Genomic DNA, 18,538 nt, shown 5'->3' with positions numbered 1-18,538 from the left:
GCCAATGGGACACCTGTCAGGAGCATGGTGGCCTGGGTCTCTGTCGGGCTTCTGACTGCCACACTGGTGCGGCTGCAGCTGGGGAGAAGGAATAACGGGAAACCCCTTAAGTGTCCTCTGCGGTTGATTTAGTGGAACCTACCAGAATGAATTCAGCTTTAAAAAGAAGAAAGGAAGCGGAATGTGTTTTTGTAGGCCTTTAAAAATTAAAATATAGCTTCAAATGACATACCTAGTATATTAACCACATATGCTTAAATATAAGGGAATTCTCCATATGCCAAAGGGAAAATTGGGGGGGGAGGAAGAATTTGGAGCAACTTGAATATATGAAGTCCTGAAATATAGCTAAAATAATCATGTTCCCTCATGATTTTTAATGCATTGAGATAGTGGTATATACATGCCACGTTTTTTATAAAACAGTATCTTAATATGACTTACACCCTTCTTGCCTTTCTATCTCATGGGTCAACATTATGCAGACTCTTCACCTTCAGTCTCAGTGTGTATGTATGAGTTATGCATATCACTGTGGTCACCAGTGCACGGTTTTTCAGAGACTGGGATCTTCCCTTGCATTTAAATTGTATGGGATTGAGTCTTCTGGGGGTAACTTTTTATTTTGATGTCTTTTCAAACATGCAGAAAAGTTGCAAGAATGGTAGAAGGCACTCCTGTCTACACCCTTTACCCAGACACACCAATTGCCAGCCTTTTGCTCCATTTGCTTCATCCTATTTTATCTGTTTATCAATCTGTGTATCTACCATCCACTCATATTGTCATTTATACATATAAAATACTATGCATTTTGTGCTTTTCTCAATCACTTGTCGGTAAGTTACAGACTATGTCCTTTTACCCCTAAATATTTCAGTGCATTTCCTAACCACACACAACCTTTATACAGTTCTCAAAATTAGGACATGTAACGCTGACCCAATATGAGCATCTAGTCCATGGTCTATATTCAGATTTTGCTGATTTTCCTAAAAAAAACTGACTTTACAGCTGTTTTTCTTTCTCCAGTCTAAGGGCCAGTCCAGGGTCATGTGTGGTCTTTAACTGTCATGTCTGTTTAGTTCCTTCAATCTGGGACAGTCCCCTGCCCATTTTCTTCTTTTCTGACATTGACATTTTTGAAGACTGCGGACCATTTATTTTATAGAAAGACCTCAATTTAAGTTTATCTGGTGTACCCTCATGATTAGATTTGAGTTACGCATACTTGCTGGGGATATCACAAGAGTGATATTGTGTCTTTCTTGGTACATTATGTAAGGAGGTCTGTGATGTTTGTTCCAGTCTTGGTGAGAGATAGAACACTTTAAATCCATGTACAATGCTGTAAAGGAAAAATGTATTCCAGACCACTCACCAACATAACCACTGGTTGTATTGCTTTTAAACATATTTTTTAAAAGGTTGTTTACAACTTTATTGAACGATATTCAGTACCTGAAATGTGAGATCTCATGTGTTTGATCTGTGTTAAATTTCTTTCCTTAATTTTTGCTAACTGCCACAGGAGCCCTCCAAACATCTAAAACTTTGTGCTCGCTTCGGCAGCACATATACAAACATCTAAAACTTAATGCCCGTAAAGGCCACTTGAGCTAAATGTCTTTTCCCCCAATATTCTATTGTTCAAAAGAAACTTAAACCATACCCTGTAATATAGAGACTTTGGGACTTGGATATAAGATGACTCCCTTTTTTATGACAAATAATGTTGGGAGTAACCACCTTGCCTTATATTTTGTTTTATGAATTTTCAGCTCCCATCTTTGGATCAGCAAATTGATAATATTAATCATGTTCTTCAAACAGATTTGTCCAGCCTGGTCCAACAGGTATGTTTTCTGGAAAAAAAAAAATTACAGTGGTTTGTTTTACATCATGTTAAAGGGTAGACTAGTACATAAGAAAAGAGGTAACTGCAAAAAAAAAAAAAAAGCCCTAAAATTTTGGAAAGGGGGTTGCCAAGAAGGGTGTTAACTATTATCCTCCAGGTAATTTTGCTCATTGCACTTGAAGAAATTTGTGTTAAGCATCTGTTGTGTGCAAAGCACCATGCTGGAGATAAAAAGCAAAAGATGATCTTGTCTTCCTGGGACTCAGAATTCGGTGGGTGTAGTGCCGAACCCCGTACTGACTCTGATGTGAGGTGCCCTCCCACTCTGCATGCATCAGCCTGTCACTTCGTCTCTTCCCACTTCTGCACATTTGTACATGCTGTGGGCTATGCCTGCCCCTCTCTCCTTCACCCAGCCACTTAGGCTACTAAGTACGAGCTACTTAAAGCATTCGATATCACTTTCTTAAAGATTTATTTATTTATTTGAGAGACAATGAGAGAGAGAGAACGAGCAAGTGGGGGGAGTGGCAGAGGGAGAGAGAGAACTTCAAACGGACTCTCCGCTGAGCGTGGAGCCCCACGTGGGGCTCGATCTCACGACCCTGAAATCATGGCCTGAGCCAAAATCAAGAGTCGGAGGCTTAACCAACTGAATCACCCACACACTCCTGATATCACTTTCTTAGTGAGGCCTTTCCCGGTCATCTTGACCATGTCAAACCCTTTTTAACACAGTCTTCCAGCACAGCAGACAGTCTTTGTTAAGATCGTCATAACTGTAATTATTGCTTTAATGTCCCTATTGTCCCACTGGAGTGTAAATCCTAAAATTGGCAGGGGCCACGATGGTCTAGAGCATCATCATTTCCCTGATAGCCTACCAATTATTGCCTTTTATTCAATCTATATGTTGAGTGCACGATAAATATTTCTTTGCAGATTATGATTCAGTAAGTATGCCCTGAGCCTGTAGGAAAGGGAGGGAATAGTGTTCTTCTTGACTCTGTCTTTCAGCAGGGGTATAAAAAAGTCATCAGATAATCTGTTAAACACTCATCTACTGACAAAGTTTAGTGTCACCTTAAACAAGTCATTAGAAACTCCCGGTCTTTGCGTCCTGGCGCCTCCTCGTTTGTTAAGTGAGGGAATTGATCCAGGAGATCTATAAGGCCTCTTCGACCATAAAACCTCTTTCAACAGTTGACCTCCACAAGTCCAAAGGCAGACAAAAGCAGAGGGGTCAGGTGTACAGTCATCCAAACAAGCACCTGTGCGCTGGTTCACGTAGGCACCGTTGAGGGAACAGAAGTGGTAGCTGTTCTTTTCCCAGCATCGATGTTACCAGGCTAAACTGGAAACTTGCTGGCACCATAAATCTTACAAAGGCTATAACCTAGATTGGACTGCTGTAAGAGACTGTCAAAGGCTGGGTGGCTTCTCAATGAGAGGAATTTATTTCTCACAGTTCTGGCAGCTGGAAGTCCAAGATCAGGGGGTCAGCACGACCGAGTTGTGGTGAGAGACCCTTCCAGGTTGCACACGGCCATTTTCCCATCGTATCTTCACATGGTGGAGAGAGCTGCGTGGGGTCCCCTTTTATAAAGGCCCTGATCCCATTCATGAGGCCTCACTCTGGTGATCTAATCATCTCCGGAAGGCCCCACCTCCTACTACACTACCGTCACTCACTTAAGGGTTAGGATTTCAGGGTATGATGCCTGGGACAGGAGGCGGGGGTGCCAGACATTTGGTCCGAAACAGGTTGTAATTGATACAGTGTTACCCAGCAGATGGCTAAAGACACCAGCGGACAGCAAAGAAACATACAATACACCCCTTCCCTAGGAAACGCTGTCTGTTCAGTTGAGTTACTTAGAAATAATAACATCTTCTTGTCCCAGATTTAGCCCCCAAATGACATAGCTTGGAGTGGCTGTTTTTGTTTTCACTTCAGCCTCACTAAAATGTATGTCATCTATAAGCTGTGTGTTCAGTGAGACTAGATCCCCAGTCTTACTTCCTAATTGCATTGGAAAATACGACTCTGGTTTGGGAAGCTCACTTTCTACCTGCAGATGGAACATTGCACAGATTGGGGCTTCTCAGCCTCAGCACTGTCAACGCTGTTGATGATTCCCCGTGGTGGGGGCTGTCCCAGATGTTGTAGGGTATTTACGAGCCCCCTGGGTCCCTGCTCACACAGCACCATTGTCGTGATAACCAAAATGTCTCCAGACATTGTCAAATGTCCCCTGGAGGACAGAACCGTCCTCCATTGAGAAACACTACTATAGATAATATGAGTTAACAGTTTAAAAGTAAAAAACTTTTAGCAAGGTCTTGGATGGATACAATTTAAAGGGAAAGTCCTCCCTTAAGGGGAATTTTTTTGGTAGTCTTTTAATGACCATATAGTGATGATTTCAGCCTTAAGATGACTGTTAGAATTTTTATTTTGCTTCTCTCCTCCACGTTAAGCTGCTAACTGAATACTCGTTAATTACCCTTCTACTCACTATGTGTATCAATTTACTTTGAACTATTTTCTAGGGCTATAAATCCTTTAATGATATTCCCGAGATGGTGCAAAATCAAACCACAGACATCATATCAGGTGAGAGTCAGAGTTTGAAGTCATTTTGTTTCTCTCTTTGTTAAAAATTGCATGATTACTACAAAAAAATGTATTGTTAAGAAGTGGTTTTTTTTTCCTCTTTTAAAATTCTCTCACTGATCTGGAAGATTAAATGAGTACCAGAGATTTTTAATTATGCCACCTTCACACAGCGATTTAGATTTTAAGAAATAATAATCTTATTGAACTCTGATTAACATCATCCTGCTGGTAGGAGGTGGCAAGGTCAAGGGCCACACTCAGTGACCAGGCCTCATCTTGAGCTGTCAGAGCTAAAGACAGCCGTGGTTGAACTAGGAAGGTCACATTTTGATTGGTTTCACTGGGGAAAAACTGTAGATTATTCTATTTTCTAAAAACAAAACAAAACTTAAAATTCATTTTTTTTTTCCAGGAATACTATGTATAAGGATTTATTTTGTCTTTTTAGGAAGATGTTCGTCTGCCTTCTGATGCTGCTGTAATGGTACCTTAGGCTCTTAAGGTTGCTTAGGATTTTGGAAGGAGCAGGACTAATATTGAGAGAATTCTCCTAGTCTTAAATAACTGAATCACGTTGTATTCAGGTTATGGTATTCGGGGTGAATGCACAGAGAAAGAGCGCAGTATACACGGTTCTTTGTGCAGCACTGGCAATAGACAGGGGTTATTCGCTTAAAGAAGAAATCTCAGAAGCTAGGTGAGATTTTCTTCTTCTTTTAAATCATCTTCTTTGTGCTTCCTTTTATCTGTTGACCAAGTGGTTTTAAAATGTTGTGTTAGAGGTATTTGATTTTTTTTTCCCCCTAATAGTGTTCTTTCAACCCTTTAAGACTTTGGGTAAAAAAAGTATTTTATACTATTACACAGCGCTTTAGATGTTCTGTGTGTTCCTTTTTGTTTCATCTAAGATTCTACTTTAAAATATTAAGAGATTATAGACAAAGTTCATGCTTTCTTATGCTAGCATCTGAAGGCTAACACACGCTCTCCGTCCGATAGCCACCTGCTTACTAATTTCTGTGTTTACTTTTTTTTCTGTTGTTCTCCCTTTCTGGACCTCTTCTGCCAATACGTGCAGCCCTCCCTTGTAAGTCTGGCAAAGCAAGGTGTGCAGTATGCGTGAGCGAGGCCCATTGCACACTGTCATTGCCTCAACACAAGCCAGAGTTTTCCCAGGTCTGGGCGAGTATCAGTCACTCCATTCACCTGAATATCAATTGCTTATTTTCATGTCCTTCCAAAACAAATAAAACCCCTTAGCTCCCATGTTTTGATCATTCGGTCCTACCCCGCATACTTAGTTTGAGTGCCTACTGTGTGCCAGGCTCTGCTGGGCTCTGGGGATGGCAGATGAATAAAGCGTGATCCCTGGCGGCCCTTCAGCTGGGCACGTATACAGATGCCATTTTCCACACTCTGGCAACATGACAAGGCACACGCAAGGGACCCAAGGGGGCAAAGAGTAGTGAAGGCTTCCTGGAGGAAGACACATCCAAACTGGGGCCTGAGGAAAGTATCTGGGGAGAGAGGATACCGGCCATGTACAGAGTCACCCAAGTTGTCAAGGGCGGGGAGTTGTGTTGTGTGGGAAAGCAGGACAGCCTGAGAAGCAGAAGGAACCTGATTCGGAGTTGAGGGAACTGTTCAAAGGGGAGGGAGAGTCTGCATCCCACATCTCTCAAACTCCCAGAAATCCCAAAGTCAAAGAAGAGACCCACCGAGTCACCTTGTTGAGGATCCTGGAGCCTTCGGGTACATTTAGAGGAGAATTGAACCACTGTGGAAAGCATTCTCCTCCTGGGAACTCTGTGTGAACAACACCCTTTGAAAAAGATTCCCACCATTTTATGTCATTCCATTTTGATTCATGCTGCCATCTACGTGAAGTTCACCAGGAGCCCTGGGATCTCATTGTAAGAACAGCTAATCTCTCTGCTGTTGCAAAGAGATTGATCTCCCTTTTCAGGATCAGTTGGACATTTAACTGATTAGCATGTTGTTAATACGTCCATGTCAAGAATCACTGCAGATAGCACCAACTTCAGACCTGTGTGAGCATTAAATCAGGTGACGTCCATGTCCTGGGTAGCTTTGATCCCAGGACCTATCACAATGGACAAACACTTTCCAGAAAATTAGAACTTCTCTTCTCTCTGAAACGTTAGGATGGATGTTAACAGAAACTCTTTGACCACTGGGAATACATTGCTATCTGCATAGGAGAGAACACAGATGTACTTGAACACGTCTCAATTTGTCTGAGTCAAATAAAATTTTAACAAAAATGTTGCCTGGGGTCACTTGTTCAAAAAAAATGTCCCTGGCGAATTACTGTGTTCCTGAATGCTATTTCTTATTAAATTATTTTTCCAAAATCATTTAACGGAAGCTTTGGTGGACAAACCTGGGATTCAATCCCATTTTTAGTGCTTTTCTGGAAAAAGAAAAAAAAAAGATCTTTGGGCAAGTAATTTAACCTCGATGGGCCTCAGCTTCAGTTAGTGAAATAGGAAGAAGAATATCTACCTCAGTGGAATAAATGAGTTAACATTTATAAAAGTGCCTGGTCCATGGTAGGCACGCCATAGGCTTTAATCACCAGATTCATTTATTTTTTAGTGAAATAAGCAGCAGAAGAAAACTCTGGCTTGACTTCAGCACCATGTCATTCAAGTCAGCGCCCATAGCTTGCTGTTCTGTTAAGTAATTGCTCTTTGATGGTCTTGGCTACATTCATGCTTGTTGTAGAACCTTTCCATGTTTAAAACACACACATAACATGGGGAAAACTTAAAGTGGTTGAAGCTTTTCATTTTGGTTCCGAAACAGAGTTTCTGTTTCCCTTAGGTTTGAAAATGCGTAACCTGGGTATCTTTGTTTTCAGATATCAAAAGTACCTTGAATTCCCTTGGTTCAGATATTGAAAATATAGGCGAGCAGATTCCGATTCAGGATAAGCTGTCCAATTTCATGGGTTACATTAATGACACTGAAACTTACGTCCACCAAAATTTACCCACATTGGAGGAGTATGATTCATTCAGGTGAGTGCCCCACCCCCCTGGAGCCAGCAAGCTAGGGGGCAAAACTTGCTCTGGAACAGGGTCGAAATCAGACATGGCAACCGGGATCATCTTGTGAGAGAAGACTGTACAAAGAGCACATAACCTGTATGTGTTAACCCTGCTTTATGTTTATTTAGTAAGTTGGAGTGCTTGCTTTAGTAGCACCTATAGTAAAATTGGAACAATACAAGGAAGATGAGCATGACCCCTGCACAAGGACGGCATGCAAATTCATGAAGCATTATGTATATTTTTAAAAACTGAAGACCGGAAGTTCTTGAGCCAAATAATAATTTGCGATTTTGATGTCATTAATGGCTTCTAGAATCTTAGTTATAACTATCTAACGCGTGTAAAAGGATTTCAAAGCCTAAAAGGAATTAAGGAGGGCATTTGGATAATATTCTTCTTTTCATTGTCTTATAAAATCAACACGTCAAGGTCGGTTCTTAAAGAAAGAACATCCTTGAAATGAGTAAATTGCTCGAGAGCTCAGGTAAGCAGTGTGGTCCTCAGCTGTGGATTGCCCCATTAGAAAATGTTAGCCAGTGGGGTTTGGCCTTGGAGACGACAGTGGACATCTCAGGCGGGAGCGGTAGGGAGTGGTAGACCTACAGACCTGAGTTACTTCAAGGACCATGTGACATGTAAGATGTGCTCTCCCTCTGAAAGGCTCAGCCCCACCACCTGTCACTTTCGGAATCATTCTTACTGCCCAAACTCATGGAGATTCCAGAGACTTCCATTCCTGTTCAGGTATTTACTATGCAAGAACCCAAGATAAATAATAAAATAATAACTATAATTGCTAGCAATTCAGGAACAGTTACAGCCTGCCCTCCAAAGCACTGTACACATGACATCTCATTTAATACTCCAAAAAAAAAAAAACCCCAAAAAAACAAAAAACCGCAGGGTTCTGTTCTATTTGTAACCTTGTTTCATAGATGAGGAACTTGAGGCTCAGAGGAGTGGAATAACCTTCACAAGGTCAGTGGCAATGTTTCCGAGGTGGGTTTTCAGCCCCCATCCGACTATGCTTTCAATTATTGCCCTGTAATCAGTAAGCCATTTTCCTACGGTGTGGCTAGGTCTCCCCAGCAGGTGTCAGGACAAACATAAGACCGACGCTTTCTCAATGAATTTACAATCTCGTTAGCGGTTAGAGTTTCACAAATGGAAAGAATGATACAATTATCTGTCTACACATCGGCTCCCCCTGCCCTAGGAACTAGAAGCTTATTTTTAAAGGAAATTTAACCAAGCAGATGAAGCACGCATTAACCGCGAAAGATTTCCGAGGCCAGGACCCATGGCTTGTTTAATTTGGCGTCCCCAGTATCTGGAACAAAAAGCCACAGAGTAGGTGCAGGTGGCTATTACAATTACCGAGATTGCTCTTAATTTAATGAAAAGCTTCAGTGGCAGCTTTTGTTGCAGAAGTAAATTCTTTATTTTTTAGTGTTTTAGTGGTTGGGAAGCATTTCTACCCTTGAATGCCCCTCAGCTGCTGGAAGAGGTTGTTGTACATTCCGGGAAAGCCAGTAAGACCTAACTGAGGACCCATCATCCTAAAATGTCTCACAGGACCATTACAAAATTGAGGTTTGCATTCTGCAGGCATTTGATTTAGGATGCTGGTAAATTCTAAAATATTCAGTGCACTCCCCGTGTAGAGTTTCTGGTTCGGCAAAGAACACAATGCCCCCTTCCCCAATGATTCCTGCAACCCCACAGCATTCTAGAGAAAGACCAGGGAAAAGAAGGGGTCTGAAGGGGTACGGTTATCGGTAGCTTTGGAGAACTTGAGTAGACCCTGCTCAGGAGCCCCACGGAAATGAAGCAAAAGGAAAGAAGCAGTCGTCTCCCGACCAATGAGCAAGACAGAGCTCTTCAAAACCAAGATAAAAATTAAGGTCTCCTGCTGGTTGGGTTGGAGGACTAGGGATGGGAAGGGGTCTTGTCACTACAGTGTCACTCTCTGAGGCATTAACAGGGGAATCAGATATTCGATTGCCAAGTGTTACCCAACCGCTCCAGCCCCAGCCCGACAGCTTCTCCGTTATCACATCAACCTCTTTTATGTCTAATAACACTGTGCTTGCTTCACCAGGTGGCTGGGTGGCCTGGTTGTCTGCTCTTTGCTGACACTCATGGTGGTTTTTTATTACCTGGGCTTGATGTGTGGCATGTGTGGCTATGACCGGCGTGCCACCCCGACCAGACGAGGCTGCGTCTCGAACACCGGGGGCATCTTCCTCATGGTGTGAGTGTTTGCTCTTCCTTGCCGCGTGGGGGTGGAAATGCAGGGAGAAGAGCAGATGACACGAAGCCGGTGGCCTCTGGGCTGAGCGTTCTGGGTTCCAGCGGAGGAGGTGTCCTGGTGTGATTGGACTTCTGTCGGTGTGGGAAATGCTACCACACGTAAAAAAGTAAAAGAAAACTCTAGATTGTTAGCACTTCGATAGGCAAGCATAAACACAGTGTCTGTATATGGTGGACTCCTCAGTAGCGAAACTATTTATAAGCTTGTCATCCTGATTCCCATTGTATTTTCTCTCTCTCCCTCCTTCCCTTCCTTCCCTCCATCCATCCATTTATTCACCAGAAACTTGCTGAGGATTGACCTGGTCTCAGACACTGTTCTCTGTGGTCAGCAGTATCATTAGCTTGTTTACTTTGAGACTTTGGAGACGATTTAGCAAAGGGACCGCCGATCCAGCACCCTTAGGATTTAGACACGGAGCCTAAATCAGTGATAAGAGCCAGTGTGGGTTACCAGTGAGGAGCAATTGTGCCCGCTTCCAAGACATTCATATTCAAGTTCATAGTTTTGAAACAAACAAACAAGCAAAAAACCTTTACTCTACCAGGGTGGGACAAAGCACAAGGCATGAGCTGGATGTGACTGCAGATGGGGCCAGAAATGTCAAGTAGGAGGCAGAGGTAGAAGCTGTGTGGCTTCCAAGTTGACATCTTCTTTTCCAGTCCATACCTCAAGAATCCGAGGCAGGGAGCGTGATGGGGGCTCAAGGGGAAGGTAAAGGTTTAGAACAAGGCCCTGGAGCAATGGAGACTCAAAACCTCAGCCACGCTCTCATTTCTCAGCCTATGTCACTAGTACCAGGCTGTGAAAAGCAGGCAAGCAAGTGTCCTGCATTAATGTGCTTTTCCAAACATTGGGTCGCTACAATAATTCATCAGACTTAGGAGCTATGATGGTATGGCCTTTCCATCGAACCTGTAACCTCCGGTGTGGTACAAGGCTTTCTTAGCATTAACGCAACACAAGAGTCTTTTGGGTTTTCTGTTTGTTTGTTTGTTTGTTTTGTTTTGGGGGTTTTTTGGTGCAAAAAAAAAGGTGGTTTTATTAAAACATGGGGATAGGACCTGTGGGCAGAAAGAACTGCACCGCAGGCTCAACAGTCTTACAAACAACCTTAAAGCTAACAACATGGGAGTCTGCCAAAATTGGACAAAACTGAACAGAACTCCGTGCATGGAAAAGCCTGTTTGCTCACACGCCTACACTTAAGAAATTAACCCAGTAAAAAAAGAGTATATTGCCCTGTGTTTTTGTTTCCATGTACACAGTTACAGATAGAAAATGAGTTTAATGTTCAGATTTTACTAATCCTGGTACTTGGCTGTTTTGTCAGTGTTTCGATGGTGAATCTATAAATCACATCTTTTTAACTGTTTGAGAGGAGGGAGTACATTGCTCTGAACAGGTGCACTTATGGTAAAATTCTATTTGCACATTTTTAAGGGACAAAACCAAAATATGTGCCATCTAGCTTCAAAGAGAAAAGAAACAAGGGGGTCATGAGCCATTGGGGGGAGGCTAAAATTACTTCAGTTTGGGTATAATTCTCACCTCTGTAGACTAAGGAATCTCTAAAGAGACCAAGTCACACAGAAGCCTGTGGCTTGGGAGCACTGGGCTTTATTACACCATAGGAAAAAGGCTGATCAGATGCATTTCAGGTGGCCTGCAGCCTAAGGGTGGCTGTGGGCTCCATAAGTCGACACCCACCACTCAGCCTAGAATTCGAGTTTGGCAGGCTCTTCCATCTCCTGAGACATCTGGTATACAACTGGATAACTGTAAAGGGGGAAAAGAGTACAGGTGTAGTCAGTCTAGTCAAACCAATTAGAAGAATGTAATTTCTTCTAAAAAACTGTTTTATTTGCCTGTAGGAACCAGAAAGAGTATATTTTGTTCAGCCATAACCACAGGACCACCTGTTCTTAAAAACGGCCACACCATCTATTGAAGAGCATGGTCTCTTCAAAAACCAACCAAGAATCCTTATCTCCCCCGGGGCTCCTAGTGAAAGATCAGGGAGGAGGAGAGGCAGAAAGCCCTGACTCTGCTCTGATCCTTGTGTCTTCTGAGGGTCCAGGGAGTGTATGAGGGACCGGATGGGCTACAGCAGGGGGCATATATCTGTCTCTGGGGCCCATGGAAGGTCTCCCCCGAGGGAAGGAGACCTCACCCAGGCAGCAAGAGAACTGTCTCTTGTACTGACGTCAGCCCACTGTGAAACTTCCAGTTTTAGCTCTTGAAAATCGTGCTTAGATTATCCGGAGCTTTGAAGAGAAGCTAATACTCGGTGTGGCCGCGGGTGTCACAAATTGGGCCACATGGGTGGCAGGCCATCGGTCATAGTTCAGAAAGCAGTTTGTCAGGTGGTAGCAGGGGCCCCAAAAACACAAACCCCTGGGCCAAGTCATTCCCATCCTACGGGATCCATTTTGAAGAAGTAGGACCCAACTATGGACAGAGCATCACAAGCAGTGTTTCTGCACTTTTAGTTATAATCTTGAGGCACTGGGAATGGCACAAACGTCAGCCACCAAGGAGTGGGAGATCCTGGGGTCACTGAAATGGAACAAGGAGTGGGAGGTCCTGGGGTCACTGAAATGGAACAAGGAGTGGGAGGTCCTGGGGTCACTGAAATGGGACGAGGTTGTCTACCCTGGATGGTTGACCAGAGTCCCGAAGATGTTTGGCTGGGGCTCCCGAGATTATGTGCATGTCACTATCCTAACTGTGTGGATCAGGAGTCAGCACATGCTTCTATAAAGATCCAGATAATAAATATTTTCGCTTCTGCTGACCACAGACAATCTTTGTTGCCTGTTATTTCTCTTGTTCTTGTTTTACTTCTCCTCCCCCTCCTCCTTCTTTCCAACACTTTGAGCACCATTAGCTGTTCTTATCTGAGTGACAGGCCTCAGCCTTATCTAGATAGAAGCATATTTAGGAAACCGAGGCCGGAAATGCTAACAGTAAGCTCTGGAGAGTAGCTGTGTTGGTTTGTAGTGTTCTATCGAAGGTTTGGATGATTTTTGTAACTCTCATGCACACGCATGCTCAGGCACCCGGTTAAAACCATGGTGACTGGCTTACGCTCCACAGTGTTCCTCTTCCTTATATGCTCCCTGACTCCCAAGCCTTTTAGGTCAGAGAAATTCAGGCTGACAGAGGCCCCTGCAGTGAACATATCTTGCTATTTATTTCAGCCAAACCAGGCAAATATTGGTAATTATGCCTTAAGTGTGTCGACTGGGCAGAATTGTGCCCTTAGAAAGGGAGGTTGTTGTTTCTAAGTCCATCAGCCTGCACACTTCAAGGGTCCTTCCCGCTTGTACCGGTGATGGTACAATCACCACTGATGGTCTGGCCACTCCACCGAGACAGAGTCAAGAGCCTGCTCTGTCCGTGTCTCCACCCAAGTAACTGAGCACCCTAGAGAAAAGTCACACAAGGGGGCACACTGGCATCCCTACACAATTATGATCCCCTCCTCAAATGGATCCTTCAGAGCCCTGTAAGTTTCTTCCTTCCCTCCTCACTTCCTTCCTTCCTTCCCTCCCCCACTTGCTTCCTCCCTGCTTCCTTCCTTCCCTCCCTCCCCCACTTCCTTCCTTCCTTTCCTCCCTCCTCCTTCCCTCCCTCCCTGCCTTCTGCAATGGCTTCTTCCACTCTGAAGCATCCATCCTCTTCATTTCCCCCTCTCTTAGCAGAAGGCTTTACCCCCTTCTTCACAGAGGAAATAAAACGTATCATACACCTTCCGCAAACTCCAGCGCCCCTGCGTCCACACACAGGCAGTGCCTCGTGCAGAGGGGTGTCTCGCTTTGGGGCCATCCCGCCTGCTGCTCCCTGCGCACTGCCCCGAGGGTGAGGGTGCCGTGGGCCAGCCTTCCCTGTCCGGTGTCCTGCTTCTCTTCCCCTCTCCTAGCCTCGCTTCTCAACACTCAAACACGGTCTGCTCTCTCCCCTCTTGAAACAGGACAACAGAAAACTTCCCAACATCACTTCTTCCCTCTCACTCCACTCCCTGCGCAGACAACTGGAAATAATGATGCTTGCTGCCTGTGTCCTTACCTCCCCACCCTGCCCTCGGGTCAGCAGTGGCCTCTGGGCTTCCAGCCTCGGGACTCGGGACTTCCTGTAGTTCTCCCCGAATGTGCCCTCCCCCCCCCCCAGGGGGCCGGGGCCCCCGCGCCCCCCCCCCCCCCCCCCCCGCAGACACGCCTTGGTTTTCCCTTCCAGCGGGAGCCTAGTGCTTTCCTTCCCACACAGCAACCTTCCCTCGGGGCCTTGTTCGCTGGCTGCCCTTGAGCAAGCGGCACAGTGCCCCCCCCCGGCCCCACCCCAGGCTGCCTCTCCCTGCCATCCCAGCCCCAGGGGCCAGTGGTCACTTCTAAGCAGCTGATGGCCTCGTGCCTGCCCGCAGCCCGGACATGTGTGCTCCACACACAGCCGACTCCCCTCCGGCACCCCCACAGCCGTGTCTCATGGAAGCAGGACCAGATCCCACCTGCTCTTCCCTCCCCGAGCACCAGTGTCTCCTTTCCCTGCTGACAAGCCCTGGCATCACCCGGGGCCCTTCCTCGCCTTCTCTCAGGCAGAATCTCCGGCACATCCTGCTGTGTCCATCCCCTGTGTCCCATCTCTTCTGTCCCCTGCCCCCAGCCACATCAGCCCACCACCCCAGGACCAGCAGCAGCCTCCTCGTGCTAACCCTGTCCATGCAGACTTCTGTCCATCCTGTCCTGCACGCTCTGCCAAGAACGTTCTTCCTCAGAGAGAAAGGGGGTTATGTTCCTCCTGTGCTTCTAGGCCCTCAGCAGCCTCCCCTCCCTGGACCAGCCAGGCCCCGTGCCGTGCACCCCTGCCTGCCTCCAGAGCTGTGCTCACGCCACTCAGCCCTCCCTCTACATGCAGAGCCATGTTGGCCCCCACAGACTCCCAAGGGTGCCATTCCTGCCTCGGAACCTCGCCACTCACCGTGTCCCTGCAAAAGGCCAGGTTCACTCACCTGACCTCAGAGGCCGTGTCGGAACCACCGTGCTGGGCTGCAAGGAGACCAGTGTTCCCTAAGTATATGCCTGGGACTGAAAGGTCACAGTGCTTACCGCTTCCTGTCTCCGCTCCGGAGCAGGGGGGCTTGCTTAACCTGCACAAAGCGAAGACTCTAGGTCCCTTTCCTACACTGCGTAGGTAGGACGCTAAGTATTGGCAGCTAACATTGGATCCGTAGTTTCATTTTTGTTTTTGTTATTTAAGTAATCTCTACACCCAGCTTGGGGCTTGCACTCACAACCCCGAGATCAAGAGTCACACGCTCTACCAAGGGAGCCAACCAAGCACCCCTGAATGTTGAATAAGTTACAGTAGAATTCCAAACCTCATTTCTGTTTTGTTTCCAGCGGGGTTGGCGTCAGTTTCCTCTTCTGCTGGATACTGATGGCCATCGTGGTTCTCACGTTTGTCATCGGTGGAAACATGGAAAAACTGGTCTGCGAGCCTTACAAAAACAGGAAGTTATTCCAGGTAACGATGGCTTCCAGTCCCCACGGTGGAAAGGGCTTGAGTGGAGACTTTGATTTCCCCATATCTAGTGGGGGCAGAAAGATGAGCATTTTGGCTTTTATTCAGTGAGTGAAGATTTCCTTCTATTCATCAGAGCAAAAGGAAAAAAACGTGGTAAAGTATTGTTTTTCCAATGTCAGGTGAACCAAGCACCAGCAGTTGAGGCCTGCCGGTCAGTGTGGATTGTAATAAGCGGGGGAAGAAAATTCCCAAGGATGGGTACCCCAGGAGGCTTCTGACCTTTTAGAGGTTCTCAAATGATGGTTGCCCACGCAGATGCTTTGAGGCCTTCAATGTGAAGTGAAAGACACGGAAAAAATTCCACGCCTCGTGGCCGAGTGTCGTCCCTGGTGGATGTCTGACAAGGCTGTTGGAAAATGAGTTCAGGCTCCACCTTCTCCCTCTGAAACCGAATCCCATGGACTTGACGGGACCACCTCTCAGTTCAGCGTCACTAATTAATGAGGAAGTTTGGGTCTGGGTGGTGCTCTTGTCACTCTGGCTTTCCGGGGTTTTTCTCCAGATTCCGGTTTTTAAAATATATTTCTGTTTTCCTGTTTTATCGTATATGTCTTTTCGCCTCAAATCTGTTACGAAATTTGGTGAGTGACTACGAAGGTGACCAGTTGTCTTAGTATTTTAATTATTCAGTTGAGGAAAATTAAATTGGGAGTGTTGATGTGTTAAATTATGTCCATTTGGCCTCTTGATAAAAAATAATAGTGATACATCAAGCCAGACTTCATTATCTCTCGTGCTGTGTTAAATTGCCAAAGAGGAATTCTTAAAAAAAAAAGGGGGGGGGGATTTTCTTTTTAAAGATTTATTTATTTATTTGAGAGAGAGAGAGAGCGTGAGCACTAGCAGGAGGGGCAGAAGGGAGGGAAAGAGAATCCCAAGCAGAGTCTACGCTGAGCGCTGAGCCATACGCAGAGCTTGATCTCATGACCCTGAGATCATGACCTGAGCCGAAACCAAGAGTGAGCTGCTCAACCGACTATGCCACCCAGGTGCCCCAAAATAGGGGATATTTTGAAACCATTTACATTCCTCGGGCACATACATAGTCATGCACTAATGAACTCGTCTTAATTTTATGATATATATGACATATTAGCCATCTTCAATATATGATATTAAGTGAAAGAGTATGCAAGTTTTAATTCATTTTGTCCAGAGAAAAGTAACAAAGAGGTGGACCAACTGCTTTATGGCTTTCTATTGGCTAGTCTGAATCAAGTTGTCAATTCTCCCATTTCTAATGTACTTGTCTTCCTAAGAGAAGTGTTCTCCAAAAAAAGTAGTTCAGTAATTCTTATTGATGCTACTCAGTGGTCATTTTATTCCAATCACACTATTACTTTCCCATTTTAAATTGGGAACCAATGAAGAAAACCATGATCTGAAAATCCCCAAAATATATTTAACAGAATATTTATTTTATTATATGTATGTGTATTAGTGTAAGAGTATCTCTTTTAAAAAAAAACGTTTTTTCAATTTGTTCTAGATTTTGGACACACCATATTTACTAAATGAGAATTGGAAATACTATCTCTCTGGCATGGTGTTTAACAACCCGGATATTAATCTCACTTTTGAACAAGTTTACAGGTAGACTTAATGGCATTATGCATTTTTCAGCTACTGAAAATGTTGTTGTTCCAGAATGAAAATTTTGCTTTCAGAGTGTCTTTAAGCTTGACAAGACCAGCTATTCTCTAGTCCTCGCAAAGAAGTAGTAAAAATAAGACCAAAAAGAGCATCCTTCCCCTGAAAGCCTTCTAGACTTTGGCGTGGTGATGTCTCAAGGTCCCCTTGTCTGGTATGCACTAGACCTTGCTGGTTAAGGTGACCCTAAGATGCATTAACGAGACCCTTTGAAAACTCTTTATACGGCAATCACGCTGCCCCAAGTAAATGCCATATAAGAAGAAGTGAGCAGATGGGTCCAAATCTCAGACATGCTAATTAATAGTGAAGCAGCTGACTGACGGGCTCCAGTCTTGGCTCTACCATCAGGGAGCAGGCGTTGGTGACTTTGGGCAGTTTTACTTCCTCCCTCCTCAATAGGGTTCAGAGGCTCCCCTAGCAGAGATTGCAAATGAGTGGCTTTCGTGGTAGCTGTTGGTAGTCAGACCTTGGTGGTCTTGCTCATAGCCAGAAGAGTTTCAGGATCCTTCATCCACAGCATGTTGTAGGCAGATGTTATCAATTGATGGGAGTCTCTGGGCATGATTAAACCATCTTTGGGCTGAAAAGACAAAGCCAATCTTCTTGGCCCAGCCTGCCAGCTCTTTGTGACTCTGGCACCTGCAGAATTCTGCAGCCTACCCCTGGTGGCTAGTGTATCTGGCTCTCTGTTGCAACAACACCAGCTGACTGGGGATTCCCTGGAGAAGAGTATCACTCCTCCTAGGGCTGTGGGAAAGCGGCTTCTCCCAGGCATCCCTCGGGGCTAGTGGGCTTTGGCTGCTGGACACGGAAGAGGCGCCCGCGGGAAGTGGCTGTCTCAGCGGCAGGGACATGCATCAGATGAGCTTGCTCTTCTTAGCTCAGTCAAGGAGGCATTTTGCACATTTTGGAGAAGCACAGAGAGGTGAGGCCAAGTTAGGTGTTCTGACCATCTGGATATAGGTGTGGCCCCCTTCCCTATCTCCATCCTGCCCTTAAAATATACATCCAACCATTTGTTTAGTAAGTGAAGCTCAACCCTGGAAATATGGAGGCAGGTGATCTGGCAGGGGTTTGATAGAATCTTTTAATAAAGCCCATGATATGCTCTGTAACACACCTGTTTCTAGCAGGTGGTGTCCTTTTTTGTTTGTTTTTTTATGAGAATTTATTTCTTCCCAAGTTGTGAACTTGTTATCCCTCACAGCAGTAGAAAAAGCACAAAGGAGACAGAAAGAAGGATGCTTTACCAGTCTTACTGTATCTGTTCCAAAGATGGGACATTGAGTAAAGCAGGGAACAAAGTCCCAAATTGTAGGGGCGTGGCGGGGACGGTGTGGTGACCTCCTGCATTGACACTCAGAAGCCGCTTCTCTGCACCCAGATTTAGACAAAACTAAAGATAAACAGTGAGCCTTTCTCTCCATCCTTAG

At 45.1% G+C, this 18,538-nt stretch overlaps 1 protein-coding gene and 1 non-coding gene across 7 annotated transcripts in view; both read left to right on the top strand.

Moving 5' to 3' along the window:
• Positions 1–18,538, top strand: part of PROM1 (prominin 1) — a 123,384-nt gene that overhangs the window by 89,658 nt on the left and 15,188 nt on the right. For all 6 annotated transcript variants that reach the window (XM_073891456.1, XM_025887684.2, XM_073891459.1 and 3 more), the window contains exons 9-14: positions 1,782–1,856; positions 4,412–4,475; positions 7,363–7,522; positions 9,657–9,809; positions 15,269–15,392; positions 16,942–17,045. In XM_073891456.1, coding sequence (XP_073747557.1) covers positions 1,782–1,856; positions 4,412–4,475; positions 7,363–7,522; positions 9,657–9,809; positions 15,269–15,392; positions 16,942–17,045 — 680 coding nt within the window. The remainder of the gene's footprint in view (positions 1–1,781; positions 1,857–4,411; positions 4,476–7,362; positions 7,523–9,656; positions 9,810–15,268; positions 15,393–16,941; positions 17,046–18,538) is intronic.
• Positions 7,690–7,796, top strand: LOC112836200 (U6 spliceosomal RNA). The gene has a single exon (XR_003211426.1). It is a non-coding gene; the product is annotated as a U6 spliceosomal RNA (small nuclear RNA).

This window comes from Callorhinus ursinus, unplaced genomic scaffold (genome assembly GCF_003265705.2).
Source record: "Callorhinus ursinus isolate GAN/ISIS: 27379988/994484 unplaced genomic scaffold, GSC_fseal_2.0 scaffold4, whole genome shotgun sequence".
In the NCBI taxonomy this organism is placed as follows: Eukaryota; Metazoa; Chordata; class Mammalia; order Carnivora; family Otariidae; genus Callorhinus; species Callorhinus ursinus.
This window is presented reverse-complemented; position numbering and strand designations above follow the sequence as displayed.